This window comes from Callithrix jacchus, chromosome 10, assembly GCF_049354715.1.
Source record: "Callithrix jacchus isolate 240 chromosome 10, calJac240_pri, whole genome shotgun sequence".
NCBI classification, from domain to species: Eukaryota; Metazoa; Chordata; class Mammalia; order Primates; family Cebidae; genus Callithrix; species Callithrix jacchus.
The window spans coordinates 61723340-61745609 of NC_133511.1; the positions used below are offsets into that span (position 1 = coordinate 61723340).

Sequence of the window (22270 nt, forward strand, 5' to 3'; positions counted from 1 at the left end):
GATTAGGAGCTATTTGTAGTCCTTATTCTGTACACTGTTCATATCCAATGCCTATTCTCCTACTGAGCTTTGGACTTCGCTTATTATTTGTACAAGTTACTTTTGTGTTGAGGAAATTAACTTTGTCACACAAATTACAGTTTTCCTCCCTAGATTGTTATTTATCTTTTGAAGCAAAAGACCTCCTGAGACTCCCCCATCCTGCCTACTCCCAGTTCCACCAGACTGTAAGCCCCTTGATGGCAGGGTCTGAACCTTGATCCTCTCTGTCTCCCAGTCCCCTTTGTAGGGCCTGGCACTACAAGAGCTCCCTTTTGGGGCTACTTGTTGAACTGAATGGAATGTCTGTGCTTCCCCACCCTGCCCACCCCTCCCTTATGGCTTGGGAGTCCCATTTCTGCCTTCAGCAGAAAAAGATGACTTTTCTCATTGCTCACCACAGCCATGCACCTGTTTGGCCTAAACTGGCACCTGCAGCCGATGGAGGGGCAGATGTATGAGATCACGGAGGACACAGCCAGCAGTTGGCCTGTGCCAACCGACGTCTCCCTGTACCCCTCAGGGGGCACTGGCTTAGAGACCCCTGACAGGAAAGGCAAAGGAACCGCAGAAGGTAGGGTTGCTGCGTTGTCCGTGTCGTGAGTCTTCTGTGTCTGCCTCTGAGCCGAGGAACCCTCCATCACATGCGTGCGTCATGTGCCTGGCTCATAGCTCCATGCTCTAGTGCTCCCTCCATTCTTCTGCACTCCACGCCAGCTGCCAGCCCACCTGTGTCTTCGTCACAGTTCCTTGTCACCAAGAGCTCATGGTGGGGCTTGGGCAGGGCTCATGGTGCTCAGTGGAATCCCATCCCATGCCTTGAGGGAAGAAGCATTAGGGGCTTCACACTGCTGGGGTGGCCATCTTTGTGTAGGGTCAGACGAGCTCTTCTGGGCAAACCTCTTGGGACAGATGGGTATCTGTGGGAGTGGGGTGTGGGGAGGCGGGAATATGGTGTGTTGTAGTGGAAAGATTCTTGGACTCCTGTGGTTTAATAGAAACACCAGTTCAAGTGGTCTAGCATTTACTAACCACGTGACCTTGAGCCAGGCACTTATTTGCCTGAGCTTCAGTTTCCTCATCCACAATAGTAACAATAATTATTAGTGTTTGTACAGCACGTTGGTTTTAAAACACTTTGTCAAAAGCATTTCACATTTAATTCCCACAGAGATCCTGTGAGACAAGTATAAATATTTTATAATTTTTCTAGAGGCAAAAACTAGAATTAGTGCAAAGGATTGCACTAATTAAGTGACTTGCCCAGAGTCACACAGCCAGTAAATGGTAGAGTCTGGGATGTGAGCTCAGGTCTGTGACTCCAGGGCTCTTGCTGTCTCCATAAGCTTCTCCACCTGACTTACCCCAAGGTTACAAGACCCTGAAGGAGATGTGGATGTGAAATTTTATTGTCTAATGAGACATGGATATTTCCTATGAACAATGAAAATGATGGTGGCATTGGGTTTGGTACTCTTGAATGGGATATCCAAAGGCCCATTCTGAATGTCTTAGAAATATTTCTAAAATGCCATGGATATTGTCAGCCAAGAGTGGCACAAACTCACAAAAGTTGGCACCCAGAAAGGTGTCTGAGCTAATAAAGCAGCCTGGTTGTCATTGTGGGTGGTGTGGCCTTCCCTCCTCTTGCATCTGCTATGGCTTGCATTCTCTCTCTGTGACCCCTCGGTCAGCACGTTGGCAGTAACTGCCTCTAACTTTCACTGCTTACATCTTTTCTCTCAGTTGACTTTGGGGTGATAGCATCTAAGCCCCTCTGCCCTTGCAAGGATTTGCCTTCCATCTGTCAGTTTGTTTTACAGGGTGGCATATACTTGATCAGAGTGTCTCTTCATGATCTCTGAAATGAAGATCCTGAGGGCCAAAGTCAACTCTTGGACTCTGGTTGTCTTTAAGGGAAGTGAGAACTGGGGTCATTTCCACACAGAACCCTTGCCCACTATTTTGAGGGACAAAGCCAGTCCTCTCATTTGCAAAGATTTTAAGTCTAAAAATGCCAAATAATTTATACTTTCTTTGCCTGTTAATAGGATATGGAGGGAGGAATCATGAATGGGACCATGGGAAGAGCTCTGGGTTAGAAGTCAGAAGCCCTGAGTTCAAGTCCAGCTGCAGCCACTGACCTGTGGTATCACCTTAAGCAAATCCCTTGAACACACTTTATGGGAGCCCTTTTCCTCCTCTTCAAAAGCAGAATATTGTGCTAGATTCTCTTTAAGGTGCATTCCAATTTTTAATTTCTACCTATGAAAATAGTAACAGAATCATGTAAGTAACCAGATGGCTCTTCAGAATTTCTTGTTGCGTTGGCCCTGTCCATGGTCCTGCCTGTTGGCTTGTGGTGCCCATGTCAGTTTATAGTGTCAGATGCCGTGGGTTAATACCATAAAGTGAAGATTGTCTGTAGATCAGCATGTACAAATGTAGATTTTAAATGTGCTTAACCCTCAAGGAACTGGTAAAGGATCTCATTTGCAAAACGTATTTTCTTCGCTCTGTGATTTCTATCAGACATTCTTTAAACAGGAGTCTGATCTATCTGAAATCTCTTACTCTAATGAAATTAGTCTGTGGGTTGTTTAGGTTTTGTTTTGTTTTTGTAAGGAACAGGAGGTGCAGATAAGAGATAAAATAAAATTGCACCAGATTATTGGTTTATTTTAATTGGAGTATTTTTGCTTAAAGGGATTATCTGTCATTACTGATGCAAATGGAAATTCTGTTTGCAAACCCCTTCAATGCAGCACTGTGCTGTAAAGTGGTCAGCATCAGAAGCAATCACTGTGACAAAAAATACATCTTACTGGAAACCAAAGGACAAAGCTTCCTACAGTTTATGTGAGGCCACATTGTTTTTCATTTCTTTTGCCCTGGTCAAACCAATGTCCACTAAGTTTATGTTCTTCATTGTGATGTTAAAAATGCAGTTCCCTAGACTTATCTCAACGGGGAAATCTTTACCCCTGATGTGAGTACATATTTCTTGTCCCTTCTGAGGGTATTCAAGAAGACAGCTGATTCCAGAATTAAGATTAGAGTCTCTGCTTCACAGTGATGAAGAAAGAATGTGGTGTGATAGAAAGGGGGTAAAGGGACCTTGGAGCCAGCCCACATAGGGTGTTAATTCTGGCCTGCTTTACATTGGCTCTGTTAACTCACAGCACTTACTCCAGCTCCTTGACCTTCTTCATCTGTAAAACAAAGATGAAAATATCTATCCATTCAAAGCCTAATGTTGAAGTGGCACCCAACAAATATTAGTTCTCTTCTTCTTATCCACTCAAATCCCAAGCCATTTCATATTAGTTATTAAAATCTCAGATGTCCAGACTAATTAACATTCTTGCCCTGCCACAGATTTTGCAAAGGTTTGGGGTATTTTTGAAATTTTTTAAAGAATGTATATTTCTTATTTATACAAATTAAATATATGATAATCTAAGAACTGTAAATGTTCATGTCTTTGAGAATAATATGAATCTGCAGTTCATACTATATTTTCAAAATGGCTGTAACCATTCCAGGATTGCGATGGGACAGAAACCAAATACAGCAGCTTTTCAAACTAAAGCCACAAGAACTTGTGTTATGCATTAATGGGAAAGGGAAAAAAGCATTGAATAAACAAGCATTTCTGATGGTTGAATTGGTGGGCTTGGGATAGCATTTTTTTCTTTCTGCACTGAAATAAAAATTGCCCATTAGTTTGAACCATGCAAAATTGCTGTGCGCAGGCTCAGCTGGGCTCTCCAAAATGGAACAGCTTATTTTGATAACCAAATAAATTTCCAGCAGTTGCTAAGGAAACTAAAGAATTCTTCATGCAAGTTATTGCATTGAAAAGAATCAAAAAGGTGGAGGAAGGGAAAGAACATTAGTTGATTAGGAGTTTAGAACCTATACAGATAGATCTCAGTTCAGGAAAGTAAAGACTGTGATTGGGAAGTGCATGAAATTTCAGTTCTTCCAAATCTTGCTTTTGACTGAACTATCCAATCATTTTAGCAATTCGTTAAGAAATTTCTTTTATAGACATGATTGCATATTTGCATAGCATTGCTATAGGAAGCTTGAATCAATCTAGCTTTACAAAGCAAAGGACTACTACTAGTAAAATCTGCCTTGTGAAGCCTAGTCTTACTGTAGGGGGGCCATAATTGTGATCTAAGCTTTTTGCAGAGTTTGTCTCTGGGGGCACCCAGTGATAGTATAGTGTCCTTCTCATGAATGTCTTGAGACCCTGACTGTTGCCCATTAACATTGGGACATGTTTGTATGTTCCTAATTCATACAAATGATCTTTTTGTAAACCTAGGATGCCAGGAAGTTTTTTAGTGGGCCTTGGATCTACCTGGTCTAGCTCTGATATCTAGCCTGCTGGGGCTCTGAATTCTTTTTTTTTAATTGCATTTTAGGTTTTGGGGTACATGTGAAGAACATGCCAGATAGTTGCATAGGTACACACGTGGTAGTGTGATTTGCTGCCTTCCTCCCCTTCACCTATATCTGGCATTTCTCCCCATGCTATCTCTCTGCAACTCCCCACCTGCCTGGGGCTGTGAATTCTATTGGACTTTTGCTCCTTCAGAAGGCCAGTGCATCCCCACCACCACAGAGAAAGTCTTTATAGTGTTTTAACTAATCATTCATCAATTTGATCCCTTCGGAAGCCATATTATAATAAATAAAGAGGGATCCCAAAATGGTTTCTTAAGCATTCTGAGCCCCCATTTACAGATATTAATGTTGTACTTGGAGCTCATCAAGTGGAAGCCAAGATGACTGGTAATACTACTACCTCTACCTTTATTGCTATTTCCAGCACTAACATCTATTGTTATTTTTATCTTCCAGAGTATAGGTAGGGATAAGAAGAATTGTATACACAAGACTTTTTGCCTTCAATTGCCTCTAGCCTCTCCTCTCCCTCATGATTCCACCACTGGTGGGTTTTGCTTCATGGTGGAGGATATTTTATATCCTAGCACTCACAGCTTGGTGCTCAGAATTAAGGACAAAGAATCTTAGAATCTTATAGCATCTAGAAAGTGTAAGGCAGTAAGGATTTTTAGCAAGCAAGAAGGAAGGAAGGAAGGTATTTCCCTTTCCCAATCTTCAGCCCAGCCCATGTCATGACTCTTTCACCCAGGTAAAGGTGATGAGCAGGCTGTTAGCTTTTCCCCCTCAACAGCTCCCAGCCTGACCTTGTGGTGGGATTTGGAGAGCACTGGTGACCAGAGGCCCTCAAGGTCCTGATGGAGGATATGTCCTAGAGCAGAGTTTTCTATTTTTATTTCAGCATATACACACTCAAGACAATTTCTCCCTCCCATTCAGTCCACCTAGGTGAAATACTAGAAAAGTCCCCTTTTGTTATCTCCCCTGGGGTAAGAGCCAACTTATTTATGCCTGAGGCCTGCAGACCTCTGACTTATAAGGCTGCAAAACTTAGCTGATACAGTCACTGTCTCCTAAAAATACGCTCACTGAGGGAGAAAATGAACTGTGCAGGGTTCTCCAGCAGCATATTAAAAGGGGGGAGCAGTTTTCCATTATTTATTTTCACACATGGTAATTATTTGAATTCAGAAAATTCTCAAATCCTATCAGCTCAGACTCCTATCTACTCACAAAGGAAACGAGCCCTTGGAATTAGCATTGTTGCATTTATTTCTTTTCAGTTTCTAGAAGGAAAAAGCTCAGAATGCATCTGCTTTTGTTTCATTTTCCCTCTTAGTTCTGCCTCCGTAGCAAAATTAAAAGCTGACGGTAGACTCTTTTCCTCATGGAATATAGAATGGCTGTGGTATTGGGAACCCAAAAATCAGATAAGAAAGAAATGTAAATAATTCTCTTCCATCTCAATGCATTGTGAATTTGGGTTCTGTCTTTGAACTTTGTGAATCACAGCGTGGTGGTTTGTGTATCTATATTTTTCAAGGTAAAAGTCTGGGGCACATTCCTTCCATAAAGGAATTAAAAACAAACTCTTTCCCATGCTAATGACAAAATACTAGTGGTACTTTCATTGATAGTGTGCATTTTAACTTTTTTGTTGGCATATTTTTAATTAAAATAACATTGAACAGTTTGAAGCTAAAAACCTGATGTTTCTGCCTAGGAGTTTATAAGGGAATGATAACATATGGAGAAGTTTAACATTTAAATTGAATTTTATTATTTAAAACAGTAAAATATTTTATGACTACAACAATGCCCTGCCAGGCTTCATTTCAGCATCAAATGTGCTTTGTAAGGAGTCTTATGAAGCTAGGGGGAAAGAAAGACATTTTAATTTCCTATTCCCCAAATGCTTTTTACAAAAAGTTCCAAAATGTGTTTTCTTTACAAATGAATTCTTGTTCTCTGAAGTGTCTCTTCCAACATCTCTCACATCACAAAAAACCTTTGGAACCAGGATACCCAGGAAGTCCATCGTAACAATAAATAAAATACAGCCTGTTGACCTGATGCTGGTCTTTCAGTGTGCTAAGGGTGGTCTTCCTAACATCCCTAGAGTCTCTCCTGTTCCCTCTCAACTCTCCAGGAGGCTGAAGTCTGGCAGGAAGTTAGGGTTTGTATTTTTCATGTATGAGTGTGTTTAATTACTAAATAGAGGGAGTCTGATAAGCTGCCTTCCTTCCTTGCACTTGTAGTGCTCCCAGAGGCCTGTCATTCTCCTGATGGGGACAGAAATGGCCAAGAGACTTTACTCATGATGCCCTGCATTGATGCTGGGCACAGGGTTGGGAGCCTAGGTGGGATTTCCAAGTGTGGCATAGACTTGGCATGTGAACCTGAGGAATTCCCCCAGCTTGACCAATTTTAGCACCAAAATGATATTTACCCTCATCCAAAGACAAAGAAACATTTTGCAGAAATATTTCCTCTTTTCAGAAGTACCTTTTTCTCATTTTCCCCAGCCCGTAACCCTGCTCTAAGCACAACCCCCCATCCACATATCTTAGCCTCTGAATTTGGCTTCCAGTGTATATACAAATTAGGGAGCTTTTTGAATACCTTACTCCACCAAGTCATGCTTCCCACTGCTAGGGGGATCATTCTGAGCTGGAATATTGATAACAACACTTTGTTCCCTCTATCCTTTCTGTTTTACCCATGCGCCCCTTAACACACCAAATCACGGAGTTATTCTCATGTGACCACAAATGATTATTTTTAGGATCAAAATATATCTTAATAAGCTGTGGAATTATGCATTAAACAGATGGCCCTTGGGGAGGACCCATACTGCTTTGGAAGAATGCATATTTTTAGCAGAATAATTTGAACATCGCTGGGGGAAAAAAGTTCTGGACCTTTTTACTCCTCCATGTGGGGAGGGCCGGGGTGGGGAGGAAGCTGACAGCAGAACATTATAGAGAAGGATGTGAGGCTAAGGAGAGTCCTGGGTGTTCAGATGTCCTGGTTCCTCATTTCCCATGTGAGTAACTGAGATGTCTTTGTCTTCCCTTCCCTGTGTCTTGGTAGGAAAGCCCAGTAGTTTCTTTCCAGACGACAGTTTCATAGATTCTGGAGAAATTGATGTGGGGAGACGAGCTTCCCAGAAGATTCCTCCTGGCACTTTCTGGAGATCTCAAGTGTTCATAGACCATCCCGTGCACCTGAAATTCAATGTGTCTCTGGGAAAGGCGGCCCTGGTTGGCATTTATGGCAGAAAAGGCCTTCCTCCTTCACATACACAGGTAACCAGAACCCCACATACCCTGTTCATCTGCATGGGCTCCTACTTCCAGTCTTAACCCAAAGTAACGAAAGAAGTTCAGCCCAGAGCCTAAGCCTGAAGGGTGTTTATATATTTTATAGCCCATTTATCCATGTACCCCCTCTCAGACCCTCCTTTTCAGATGAATAAGTTTATATCACTGGGGCTTTTTAAGAGGAAGGAATTCTAGGAAATCTCTTAACAGCCTTTCTGCTATTACCCAGTTTCCTAAGTTAAATTATCCAGGAAATGTGATCTAGAGAAAAAAGCATGCATTTTAGAATCAGACAGACCTGTGTTTGAATCCTCTTGTTAGCAGCATTATAACCTCGGTTTCATTACTTAGCCTCTCAGAGCAAGTTTCCTAATCTTTAAGATGGTGATAACAATACCCACTTGGCAGGACTGTTGTGAAGAATAAAGAGTAACATTTATAAGGCAGCTAGTGCAGGACCTGGCTCAGAATAAATGTTTCTTCCCTAGTCTCTCTCATTCCTTCCCTCCTTCAGGGTTACGCATTGACTCAGACACATGCACACCAGAAACACTGAAAAAACTTGTCCAGGATGACTGACATGTTACCAGTCATGATTAATAAAGAACAGAGACTTGTGCAAGGTCCTGCCAGCTCTGGAATTAAAATAACGTAAATCATAGGCATTCATCAGGCATTCCCAGGTCAAATGCAGCCTTCCTAGCTGTAGTAGTTATTTCAGATTTGTAGTTGAAAGATAGGTTCGCTGCGGAAGGAATCACAGGAGAAGAGCCTTGAGCTCCTGTTGACTTCATACTGGTACACTAGTCCTGGCCTGGATCTCCAGACAGTTTTTCATGAAATTGAATAAATATCTTGTTTATCTTTTAAAGCTAGCTCGCTTGCTAGATAACTACTCAATTTGCTTGTAAGTAGGCCGGTAGGACTTAACCACCTACTTGTTGTAAGCACTTTGTAACTGACTTTTCTGGAGTCTCACACGAGCAATCTCTGATCAATTGGTAATTATATTTAACACAGCATGTAATTATTGATAGAGTTTTGAGCTAATCTAGTTTAGATCCCCTAAATTTGCTCCCTGAAATTAGAGCATTCAGAAAGAACCATTGACCAAGGGAAAGTAGACATAAATCAAATTTTCATTTGTACATGACTGACATTCCAGTCATACCCACTGCTCCAATCCCAGTCCTAGCCACCCACCTCTGCTCCCCTCCACCACCCGCCAAGATTCTCGTCATAACTTGCATGGAGTTGAACCAATTGTAGAGTGGCTGGGTTTCTAACCACACACCTGACATTGAAAAGAAGCATGGTTGTCCTGGTACAGACTCAGCCAGGGGAAGACTCACCAGCAGTACAAAAAGAACTAAAACAAAATGAGACTAAAAAAGAATCCTCTAATTGTTCCTGACTCACAGGAGAACCAGGAGAATATCAGTGTGAAAAAATGGGCTCATGAGAAGAGTTGAGTTGGTTGGTCAGCCTTCCTGCAACCTTAGCCTCTATGCACCCTTTGTGCTTCTGTTTCCTGAGGTCCTCTCCAGGAGAAGCCCGAGGAAGGATGCTGGTGCTAACTGTGCTTTCTTTGTCTTTCAGTTTGACTTTGTGGAGCTGCTGGATGGCAGAAGGCTCCTAACTCAGGAGGCGCGGAGCTTGGAGGGGACCCCGCGCCAGTCTCGGGGAGCTGTGCCCCCCTCCAGCCATGAGACAGGCTTCATCCAGTATTTGGATTCAGGAATCTGGCACCTGGCTTTTTACAACGACGGAAAGGAGTCAGAAGTGGTTTCCTTTCTCACCACTGCCATTGGTAAGGGAGCCGCACCCTCTGGGAGCTGTGGGATATCGTCTCTTTGGGTGGGAGGCGGCTTCGAGATTCTGGGACTGACACTGACCAGGGGATTTCAGAGCTGTAGATGCCCCTGGAGCTGGGCACGAGACCTTCCTGACTGGGCCTGCTGCCCAAGGCATTGCCCGCCATTCTGAGCTGGCACCTGAGCCCAGGGCTGTCTTCCACTGTTTCTCTCCCACTGTCTGGTTGGTGTGTGGTGCATTTCAAGATGGGGGTGGAATTGTGAGACAGGAATCCTGGACAAGCCACACGGAGGCAACATCTCTCTTCTTGGCACTTCTCTCCCACGTTTGTCTTTAGAGTCTCACTTGGTTCACCTCACTGATTTGTGGTTTGGATTTTGTTTTGGTTTTTGTTCTTTTTTTGTTTTGGAGCCAACAACCCCTGGCCAATGAGAAAAGAAAATACAGGCTTGAAGAGAGTAAGAACAGCAGTGCGAAAGGCTGGATGAACCATGCCATCAGTCAGACTGGGGTTTTGTTGAGAGTAGAGATGTCCTAATCTCTAACAAAGAGTGGGCCCTAATGCTCTACATGAGTGCTTAACAGCTTCACTGTCCCTCGCAGTGGAAGAGGGCCTCAGCTCTCAGTTCACCCTGAGCCCCTGGGCCAGCGCAGAAGCCTGTGGGTGTCTGGGAAGCCTGGCACCCTATTTAAAGATTTTCTCTCCTTTACCAATACATTGCATAGAATGTGTCTGCTCCTTAGGCTGCCGTAGTGTACTTGTAGGACACTATGGTCTTGGCGGTTCAGATCAAAAAATATTTTTTTTTGAGTTTATATTAGAAGCAGTGTGACATAGCCTGGAGATAAAAATTCCCTACAGGAAACTAAAAGGTATGGAAGAATACCTTTTTAACTCCATTAAACAGAACACCTGGGAATGGGGTTTCTGCTTAATGAACGGTTCTATGTGGTCTGGAGTAAACCTGAAAAGTCTCTGTTTCAGTCCTTGGCTAGGAGTCTCTCTGACTTAGAAGAGCGGAATTTGATAAAAATCTCTGAATCCAGGCTAGGTGTGGTGGCTCATGCCTATAATCTCACCACTTTGGGAGGCAGAAGCAGGAGGATTGCTTGAGGCCAGGAGTTTGAGACCTGCCTGGGCAACATAGCAAGATCCTCATTTCTACAAAAAATAACAGTCATAAAATTTTCCAGATGTGATGGTGTGTGCCTGTGTTCCCAGCTGCTCAGGAGGCTGAGGTGGGAGGATCCCTTGAGCCCAGAAGATTGAGGTTGCAGCGAGCTATGGTCACTGCTGCACTCCAGTCTGGGTGATGGAATGAGATGCTGTCTCAAACAAACCCCCCACAAATCTCTGAATCTGGTACTAGGTTTCCAAAACTCTTACAAGACCCTGGTTCTTACTTTTTTTTAGACCAGGTCTTACTCTGTTGCCTGGGCTGGAGTGCAGTGATTCAACCACAGCTCGCTGGGCTCAGGTGATCCTCCCACCTCAGCCTCCCGAATAGTGGGACCGCAGCCACATACCACCATGCCCAGCTGATTTTTGTATGTTTTGGAAAGATGAAGTTTCACCACGTTGCCCAGACTGGTCTCAAACTCCTGGGTTAAAGTGATCCACCCACTTTGGCTTCCCAAAATGCTGGGGTTATGGACATGAGCCACCATGCTCAGCCCCTGGTTCTTACTTCTAAACAGCAGGATTCATTTTCAGGCCATTTCCCTCTTACTTAAAATTTTGCCCTTTGTGTTTAGACAGAAAGTATTTTCCCATTAAATACAGGGTGTGGCTAAAAAGCTTCTGCTGTAAATACAGGCTCAATATTTCACCCTCTTGGCAAATGAAGGCGGTGGAGGCGATCAGACAACTAGCTCCAATGTAGAAATTATCACTTCGTCCAGTCCTTGTTTTGGGGATGTCTGTCTGAGCTGCTGGACTCTAAATGCATAGAGGGCAGGGCCTTTGACAGGATCTTGTCTGTGCTTCCTGGCACCCAGCCCAGCAAGGCGCAGTGTCACGCAGTGAATGAGGGAACAAGCTCCCCTCGCAGGATTGGCGGCTGCGATTGTCAGGCAGTTGCGGCGCTGTTGATTTCCTCCCTGGATAACTTCTTGTGAACTGTGGCAGGGATTGTGCTCCATTTTGAGTCTCCAGCACAAACTTGGGTTTTTGACCTTGCACAAATCACTTGGGGTTTCCAGCTCTTAGCTTTTCTGGATTCTGGTATTTGAGGCTGCAGCTCAGAGTTACTGGTGACATTAAGGCTAACAGTATAGCCCGTTCCCTGTCATCAGAGACCCCAGTCTGGCCCTCATCCTGTTAGGCTGTCACTTGGCAGGATGTGGGAGGCTACAGGCCCTGTTTCTTTTTTCTCTCCTGATAGGATGGCAGCAGGTTAGGGACATGATCATCAACTCATGTTGGTGTCTGAGTTACAGCTTCATGATCTCATGGCCTGATTTCTCTTAAGCATGGTTTACAAAGAAGCATGAGTAGTGCTTGTCCAAAATTAAGTGCTTTTATAATCAGAATTCCTTATTTTTAATAATTGAACATAAATATGAAAGGATATTAATACAAACCCCAGAAGAAAGCTACTTTTAATTAGGATACACATCTTAGAGGAATAAACCATAGGCACAGTGAGGCATCTTTGTCAACCCTTGGCTTGTCAGAGCTTGCTAACCTGTCTTGTCATAATTAGGGAGATGGTCTTGCTTTTCCCTCTGGTTCTGCCATTCTCACCTAAATGTGGAAAGCTGTCTTCACTTAACCCTGTAGTGTATTTTAGAGCAGATAGGTCAGGTCATATTGTGCTTCTCAGACTTGACTGAGGGTCTTGTGCTTTAACAGGTCTGGGTGGGGGACCTTAGATTCTGCATTTCCAACCATCACCCAGTGATACCAATGCGCTATGGGCCACATTTTGAGTGGCAAGGGGTTAGATATAGTACTTTATGGATGGTTCTCAAACAGTGTTGAATAAAAGAATCTCCTGGGAAATTAGGGGAAAATGCACATTCCTGGGCCTTTTCTCCAGAAATTACGACTCAGTAAGCCTGCAGTAAAGCTCAGGGGATCCTGACTCCAGGGTTTGGTCAAGGAAGCTTTGAAGATAGATGCCTTCTGAGAACTACTGTCCCCTGTTAGCTCTGGCAAGGTGTGGGAGGCTACAGGCCCTGTTTCTTTTTTCTCTCCTGATAGGATGGCGGCAGGTTAGGGACATGATCATCAACTCACAGTGGTGCCTGAGTTACAGCTTCATGATCTCATGGCCTGATTTCTCTTAAGCATGAGAAATGCTTAAGAGACATTCATGCCACCTCTCTGAGCCTCATTTTCTTGTCTGGAAAATGGAACAATAGTACTCTGCAATATAAACAGAGAAATAGAAAGTGCTTAGCACAGGCTCTGGGCTTAACATAAGCACTCAATAAATGGAAGCTGTTTTAGTATTCTCTCCCATCCTCTGTCTCCTTCTACCTTTCTCTTGCTGCGTTTCTGACCTGTCGGTCTCCCTTCAAGCTACAGTGATGGTTTAATGAATACTGTTTTTTTCTCTAATACAAAAACAGACTAATTCTGATGTTACTATTAATCCCTCTTTCCCCAAGAGTCCCTGGCATTGAGTCTTAGCTGTCTGTGATCATTACCTGTGAGCTCTGAGATGTAATTTGTCTTGGCAGGTTAATTAAAAGTTTAGGTCTTGTTTTAGTGAAGTCATTATGGTCCCAATATATAATTGTAACTCTTGGGTTTGCTTAACACACAAATTGGAATCTGACCCTTCCTTCATTACATGTTGCAATCCAGATCTAGAATTTAAGAAGATCTGAGATGTCAGAATCCAGAGTATTTGTGTCTGTTTGTAATTAAGTAACAGGAGAAATATTGTGTTTAATTTAAGAAATGGCTATATTGTGTATGTTTTTGCTTTTCCCTCCATTTAATGCAATCCAGCTGATGATTTTAAATGAAATGAGTTTATCTTTTGCCTTAAAAAAAATCTAAAAGCACTTTACAAACTGTATACACAAATACATACACAGAGACCTGATACTGACAGAGCTCCCAGTGAACTAGATGAATTTACACATACACACGCACAGTGAGAGAGAGAAAGAGAGAGAGAGAGAGACCGCACACTGAAACCAAGCAAGTTTTAGAGTAAAACATGGAAGCTTTTTTCAGAAACAACAGGCTTTCCCTGCAGATGGAGAACCAGAAATCGAGCGTGCTGACTCCGGTCCTGGCTGGGCTGGGGTGGGTTGCCTTGCTGTTCCAGATGTTGAATGAAGGAGGAGAATGTATATCACTGGCTGAACTATAATTCACTCATTGCAGTTTGCAAAGGGCTTTCACATACATCCTTTATGGCTTGCAGTGATTATTCTGATTTTTCTTATCACCTCCCTATTGCAGATGAGTAAATTAAGGTTCAGGGATGTTAAAAGAAAAGTTAACACATGAATTTGCATCTCTCTGACTCCAAATCCATCTGACTGTCTGATTCTCCTCCTTTAGCAATTTGCCTTCTTCCCAGGATCAAACCCCCATTTTTTGTATCACTTACTTCTCTTTTTCATCTATTCATTCATTCATTCATTCATTCATTCAGCAAATATTTAGAGAATACCTATTGTGTGTTGAGGACCATGCTTAGCTCTCTCTTTTATGTTATTTAATCCTCACAAGAAGTTTAGACAATAGATGTGTTGATCTCAACTTTACAGATGAAAAATGAAGGCTCAGGGAGGTTGGTTGACTAGCTGGAAGTTAATGTCAAAGCTAGGGTGAAACTTAGTCTCCATATCCCACACTGTCCCCCAATACCACAGTCTCTCACTGTTTGTCATGGTTACTATTAAATATTTTTTTCATTTGTGTTATAAGGAATATAATTTTCCCCTTGTTAACTTGCCTTCAATTCTTAATAACCATATCACATGAACCCAGGAAGTTTTCTTGAGAAGTAATTAAGAACACCACGAGGAAAATGTCACATCTGAAACTTTAAACATAAAAATGCCTTTGTATGCATTGCTTGCAACTCAAGTTGCTAACAAGTTCATATTGCCCTGTTTTCATTCTTCAGATAGCATCTTATCTTTTCATTTTGGTTGATGCTGAAGCATAGAGGACAGATCAGCCTGACATTGTGACAATGTGAGCCGGGCTGGAGCATAACAGAGGTGTCCTGCAGTGGATTTAGAAACCTAGAGAAAAGAAAATAGAATTGCTGTTAGAAAACGTAGAGACTGGGAATTTTTATGAGAAACTCACTCTGGTCTCCCTGCTGTTCATTGAAGAAAAAAGTTATTTTGTTCGTGTCCAGGCAGTTACTGTAAATCAGTATGTTTTTTATGTCCAGGGATTAGAAGCAGATTTAGTTTCTTTCTTCCTTCTATTCCTCCTTCCTTCCCGCCTCTTTGCTTTTCATTATCCAACAAGTATTGTATTCTTGCTCTTTCCCAAGCTGAGGATACAGAGAAGGTATGACATGGTTTCTGGCAAAAGTAGTTCGTGGTCCAGATTAAGGGAGATGAAAGATTCATATAGTAAGTAGCTCTAAACTCAGGAAAAGAGTAAGAAAGGTCACTCCTGGAGTCACTGGTCAAAGTGCCATGAGGGTCGAAGGAAGGTGAGGACTTGTCCAGATGGATGGGTCGGGGGGGCTCTCTGGATGAAGTGACATTTAATCTGGACCTTAAAGAATGGGTAACACTTTTACATTTATAAAAGGAAGATGGGAGGGCCAGTGTTAAGGAAATCATTCCAGGTAGTAGGTACTACCAGAATTAGTGAAAGTTCGGTAGGCAGAAAATTAAGAGCTGGCTATAAGGAGCCAGCAGTTCTGTTTGACCAGAGCACAGGATGTCTTGAAGGGGAGAAATGAGTTATCAAGGACAGCCTTAAATGCCACCCACGCAAAGCATCAAGTTTATTCTTTAAGTATTAGGTGCTATGGCAGGCTTTGAACAAGGAAGTAAAATAATTAGAGCTAGAAGGTCCATCTTATGAGACGTGGAACAAGAGCTCATGAATTTATATGGTCAAGGGAGGTTACTGGGATTTAACTTAGTGATTTCAGAAGAAAGAAAAGGAAGGAGGGAGAGAGGGAGTCAGGAAGGACAAAGGATTTGTTCAATGATGCTAGTGGTGTTTTTCATTTGCTTTCCCTACAATCCATTCCTGTTTTTCTCTAGGTATGCCTCGATACTTCATCTGAGTTGCTATCTTCCAAGGGTCACCAGAATTGGGTCGCTCATGATTTTCCAACGACCACTGGACAGTGCTGTTTCTTTATTTCCCGTACTTTGATTGGGTAATCACCTCTCAGTGCATTTGCAAAGATCTGGAGAGAAAAATCTCTGACATTATATACTGTAATTTTTGTAAAAACCTGCTCTTCTTCAATGAAGAAACTAGGAAAAATGATTGAGAAGTGATTTTTGGTTTTTAATAAGCCCCTTCTCTACCTCTTCCTATATCCCCTTCCTCTGAATTATACTGTAAGGTAGAAATACAGCAATGAAGAATTGAGGTCTCTTGGTAATAAATTAATCTTCTTGTAAATGACATTGGCAGCACTTCGTGAAATTTCAAATGGAAACACTTCTTTGGAAAAGCACCCTGTGAATTCACCTCTCCCTGAAATGGTGATTTATTTGGAGCAATCTGGTGTAAGTGGAATGAAATTGTAGGCCAAGGGAGAGCTCAAGTCAGCACATTGGAGACAGACTGTGGCCAAAAATCTGTTGAGTGGAAGAGAGCTTGGAGTATCAGAGCACTACATCTGCAGCCTCGGAGACTAGCCCTGCCAGTAGCTGTCTCTGCCCACTGAAGGGCAGGGCTCCCCGCTGTCCCCACTTCCAGCAGCTCTGCTGTCCTTGGGATGCTACCTTAGATTGCTGAACCTTCTGAATCCTTACCTGGAACTGCAAAGGCAGGAAAGAAGAAAAAGTAGCCCAAGGACACTGCAGGTACCAAGCAATAAAGGCTTGTCTCTCTATGGGAAATACTTAGCAATGCATTTTGTATACAGATAACCAAAACCCCTACTGGAGTAGCATTTAACTGGAGTTTTGATGTTCTTTTGCACACTTTTCGTCTAGGAGATGGGCTGCTGTTTTTATACTTGCTACCTCATGGTCATAAGATGGTAGCTATAGCCCCAGGACTCATATCTGCATGTCAGGCAGGAAAAATAAGAAAAGATAAGGAAGCAGGACAGCAGAATTTTCCCTAAAACATTCAGCTTACATTCTTTAGCTGAGCCGTGTCACTTGGACACTCAGAGCTATAAGGAAGTCTGAGGAAGGGGATGTTTTTTGGTTGCCACATTGGTATTCTCAGCAAAAATTAGGGTTCTCTCAGGGACAAGGGAAATGAATACGGGGTAGGCACATAGCAGTGTCTTCCACAGGCTTCATCAAGTCTGTTTGGTTCAGCAAAGACCAACTGAGAGCCTCCCTTACCATGTGCCAGACCCTTGCCTGGGCATCAGGTACAGCTAGGAGGCAGACATCGTACTTGGCCTTGAGGTTTCTCATGAGCTAGTAAGTTAGGATAAGTGAAGCTGAGAAAAAGGAGAAGCTGCCTATTAATTGAGGAGGAAGGAAAATGGCTTGTTCAGTCTCTTTACATCATCCAGGAACCATGGACGTTTTCCATTATGCCTCGAAGCACCTTGCCTCATGCTTAAAGTGGGACAGACAGCAGGAGCAAGTCCAGAGTGGTAGACACAGGTTGCAGACAGACCTAGACACTGCATCTGTTCATTCGTTCATTATTCAACCCGTGTTTACTAACTGCCTTTTGTATGCCTGTCCTGAGCAGGTATGCAATGTCGCTGGTATGTAAAATAGCATGCTTTCTGCCTTTGTGGTGTTCATAGACATGTTTGAGGCCATTTGAGATAGATTCTCAAGTTTAAATACAATCATCAAATACACACACACACACACACACACGTAAAGATAAATATTATTAAGTGGTAAACACACATCCTGCTAAAGAAAAGAAGAGGGTACTCCAGAGAAACACATTGAAGTGTAATTCAGAAATTGAGGCTCAGAGATCTAATGTTAATTGCCAAGATCTCCTAAATAGGAAATAGCAGAGTTAGGTTAGCAATCCAAAACACACATTCCTACTCTTTCATCTCAAGGACCAGGTCTAAATCCAAGTTTCTGGTATGGTGACATCCATGTGTGTTCCTTTCCCCTCACATAGAGAATCAGAAAGACAGATGGGGTCTTAGAGACCGTGGCTCTCACACCTCCTAGGCTCACAGCGTGCTGGACACATGCCTGCTGTTCGCTTATCTGCCTTGTTTATAGAACATCTCTAGCCTGGTACTCACTCCTGCTGAAGGAACCCCTGCTCCCACCCTCCATTCAGATGGAGTTTCTAGTAGAAGATATTTCATCAGTAGTGGTTTAATTTTTATAACTGATGATTAAATTTTTATTTTCTTTTCCCTTTCTCTCTTTTTTTTTTTTTATCAGTTGCTAAAGGCAGTTGCTCATTCCCGTTTGCCAGCTGGCTTTTCCACTGACAGAACGGCAGCTTTGAGAGGGTTCTCACATAGTGGTATTATTTTTTCTTTCCCTTTACAGCACCACTGATATGTGGGACATAATTAAATGTAAGGCCGCCTGTTCGGTAACACCCACTTAGGAATAGCCTAGCTGCAATTAACGTGTGAATCTCTGCTGGAATTGGCACTGGTGATTGGTAGTTGAGATTGTTGGAGGCAGGCGTACAGTTGGGGTTAGAGCTGACCATTGAGGTGGTGTGGTCCAGGGAAAGGACAAAGGCTTTGGAGTCAACTCAGCCTGGGTTTAGATTGGGGCTACACTAGTTATGAGCTGTGGGATTTTGGATAAGTCTTACCCTCACCAAACTCACCTGTTCTTGGGAATCAAACCTACTTTAGAGAATCTGACAATGATGTGAAAGCATAGGATTTGTGGTAGGTACTCAGTTTGTTTCTAAATGTGCCAAGTATTCGGCATTTGCTAAACATCTACTTTGCTAAGTGCTGGAGATTTCACAATGAATAAAACAGAAACTTTGCCCTCAAAGAGCCTATAATCAATTAGGAGAACCAATTCTTTCATAAATAATTCCAGTATAATATTGTCTGGGCCAGGAAAGGGGTCTATGAGAGCTCCTACGGGATCAGAAAGGATGGCTGCTAGCCCTGCCAGGCATATAGAATGAGGTTGTGAGGCAGAAAGGACACTTAGGGAAGAATGCTTTAGTGGGCTGGAAAGCAGTGTACAAATGTTATTAGCAACTTGGAACCAGAGCAGAAGTGGAAACCCAGAAAGAAAAATACAGGAAAAGAGTCACCCAAAAAGAAGAAATAAAGGAGTGTTAGTCTGCTAGGGCTGCCATAACAAAATACCACAAACTGAGTGGCTTAAAACAAATTTGTTTCTCACAGTTCTGAACACTGCACATCCAAGATCAAGGGACTGGCAGCGTTGGCTTCTGGTGAGGCCTCTCTTCCTGAAGGCGATGGCCGCCTTCCTGCTTTGTCCTCATGTGGGCTTTTCTCTTTGTATGAATGGAGGGAAAGAGATCTCTGGTGTCTTTTCCTCTTTTTATAAGTCCCATCAGATTAAGGCCCCACCACTGTGAACCTCACTTAACCTCTCCATATAGGTTCTATCTCCAAATACAGTTGCTCTGAGAGTTAGGCTTCAACATATGAATTTGGTGTGGGGACACAATTTAGTTAATAACAAGGAGAAATTGAGAAGACCGTAGATAGTGCAACCTTTGCTGAACCACACAAGTGAACTAGCTGGAAAGGATCATTATTTGTGTTTTAAAGATGAAGAAACATTCTATGACCAGTGGCTCACACAGCAACACAAAGCCAAGTCTTTTGAATCCAATCCCAGTAACTTCCCTTGGAATTCAGCTGCCTGACAAGACTCTGAACATGGAAGACCCCCGTCAGAGGGTCAGTGAACCCCTAGCGGGAAGGTCAGACATCACTGATGTTCTTCCTTGCAAGCAAGAAGCTTCTGTTGTGGGCATGAACTTCTTATGGGCAGCTTTGAGGGAATAAAGGCACAGCCACCCTTTTAGGGCATTGCTAGATGCCAGCTAAGGAAGGCTCTTTCTGTCCTGAGGACTTTATGCATCCCAAGGCTGCTAGATTCCATCTTTCTTTGCCAGTACTGCAACTCAAAAATGGAAATGTGGGTTCCAGAACATTCCAAGGCACTAACTGTTGCTTGTTCTTATAAATTTGGCTTCCTTCAGAGTTTTGGGACTTCTCCAACGTCCCATTCTAGCTTCGGGGCTTTTTGATCTTTACAAACTCTTCTCTGGAACTACTTGGCAAAATTAAGAATTTTGGCTACTTTAATATGTGCTTTGTGTACGTATTTTCTTAGATAGCTAACATAAACTATTTCTTGTTTGTTTGGTTTTTTAGAGGCAGGGTCTTGCTTTTTGACCCAGGCAGGCTGCAGCCCAGTGGCACAGTCCTAGCTCACTGCAGCCTTGAACTTGTGGGCTCAAGCAATCCTTCTACCTCAACCATCCAAATGGCTAGGACTGCAAATGTGTGCTACCACACCTGACTACATTTTTTTAAATTGGTTTTTGTAGAGATAGTATCTCTCTATGTTTATTTTTATTTTTTTGAGACGGAGTCTTACTCTGTCACCCAGGCTGGAGTACAGTGGTGCAATCTCAGCTCACTGCAACCTCTACCTCCTAAATTCAAGTAATTCTCTTGCCGCAGCCTCCCAAGTATCTGGGATTACAGGCGCCCACCACCATGCCCAGCTAATTTGTTATTTTTAGTAGAGATGGGGTTTCATCATGTTGGCCAGGCTAGTCTTGAACTCCTGACCTCAAGTGATCCACCCTCCTTGGCCTTCCAAAGGGAAGGATATAGGTATGAGCCACCATGCCTGGCCTCTCTGTGTTGCCCCAACTGGGCTTGAACTCCCGGCCTCAAGCGACCCTCCACCCCAGCCTCCCAAAGTGCTGGGATTACAGGCATGAGCTGTCATACCTGGCCTACATTAACTATTTCAAACCTTTATAATAGACTTATAAAGTAAATGTTTTATCCCCCTCTCCATAGGAAAGTGAAGCTCAGAGTATTTAAATGACGAGGCAGAAGTTAAATCTCCAATCAGTGAAGGAGCTAGAGTTCGAATCCAGGTCTGTCGACTCTAATATCTACACATGTCTCCCCACGCCTTCCCTCACGTATGTCCTTGTTTGAGAGTGCCTGGCATGTCCAGGAGACTTGGAGGAGTACATGAGAGAATGATAACCACAGGAGAGCCTGGAAAATGAGGTCAAGGCCAGCCCGGGACGGGCTTTGCCCCTGTTGGCTAGCCAGCTTGGAAATCTGGCTTTGAAAGCAGTGCAGAGTATTGGATGGTTTTTAAGTGAAGATGTAGCATGAGTTGGGTCTTGTATAGATATCTTTGGCTGGTAGTAACATATATAAATGAGACAGGGATACCAGTTGGAAGATTGTTTCTGTAGCCAGTGGGGTTAGATGAGAGAAGAGAACTTAAACTAGAGCAAATGCCACTGCTTTTGTATAAAGGAGGGGAGACATTCCAGAACATTATAGGCTGGTTTTATTGCCCACTTGTGTTTTACCTGTAAGGGAGAGGCATTCAGTTTCGACCTTGGAGAATAGATGGATGGTGATATCACTAATTAAATTAGGAAGTAAGGCCGGAAAGTGAGTTGTTGAGCTGATAATAGAACTTCCCAGTGGAAGTCGATTGTTGGCAGTTACTAATGGGCAGATGGATAAGTAGGTCTTAACTTGGGGAAAGCTCTGAAGTGGAGATGAAGCCGCGGTGGACAGCATGAGTGTGGGTGTGAGAGAGGAGCAGGTGGAGGGTAGAGGACCTAAAGAGAGTACCTAACGAAGTCAAGGATGGAGCCCCGACATTCAGAAGACAGACGGAGGAAAACAGAGAGAAAAGTTAGGAAGGTGATTACAGCGAAGCTGCTGGCATTGGTCATTAGGAGGTCACTGGCACCCTCAGTGGGAGCAGTTTCTGCCCATTGGTGGAAGCAGGGTCACCAAGAGTTGAGGAGTGAATAAGAGACATAGAGTGGAAACAGTTCCTTCTAGACAGCAGGGAAGGAGACAGATGGGAGTAACCTGAGGAGGAGGCAGGTTCAAGTAAAGGTTTATATAAGGTGGGGAAGCCTTGGACGTGCTGTCAGCTGTGGGAAAGGAGCCAGGAGGGAAGACTGGAGGCCCAGGAGAGAGGGAAGATGATTAATGGAAGAAGGTGGGAGGTGAGGAATGGCGGGCAGAGGCAGAAGGAGGAACCTAGGAAAGGAGGAGACACACCTCCTCCCTTGGGATGGGGAGGGGGTAAGGAAGATGAGATCAACCTTGAAAGGGGAGTGGAGTGATACAGGGCAGGGTTCACGCTGATCTCAGGGTCAGCAGTGTTTTCCAGAAGTGGGCTGCCGTGCAGAGGAAGCCACTTAAGGCCTGAATCGTCTGTGTTGCTTTGTGTGTAAAGGCAGCCTCAAGGTGGCACTAAGTAAGAGTGTACAGTATAACAATAAAAAGGGGCGGTGTGGCTTAGTGGTTAGAGAATGGATTTGAAGCCAGATGGTGTGACTTTGGGCAAGACAGATAACCCACCAGTGC

General features: G+C 43.3%; 1 protein-coding gene across 27 annotated transcripts in view; it reads left to right on the plus strand.

Annotated features, from left to right (window-relative positions):
• The window catches only part of TENM4 (teneurin transmembrane protein 4), a 3204727-nt gene that overhangs the window by 2994240 nt on the left and 188217 nt on the right, over positions 1-22270 (plus strand). For 25 of the 27 annotated variants that reach the window (XM_078340117.1, XM_078340116.1, XM_078340121.1 and 22 more), the window contains 3 exons: positions 443-613; positions 7552-7766; positions 9381-9591. In XM_078340117.1, coding sequence (XP_078196243.1) covers positions 443-613; positions 7552-7766; positions 9381-9591 — 597 coding nt within the window. The remainder of the gene's footprint in view (positions 1-442; positions 614-7551; positions 7767-9380; positions 9592-22270) is intronic. The other 2 variants (XM_054241410.2, XM_078340128.1) reach the window with 1 other exon arrangement.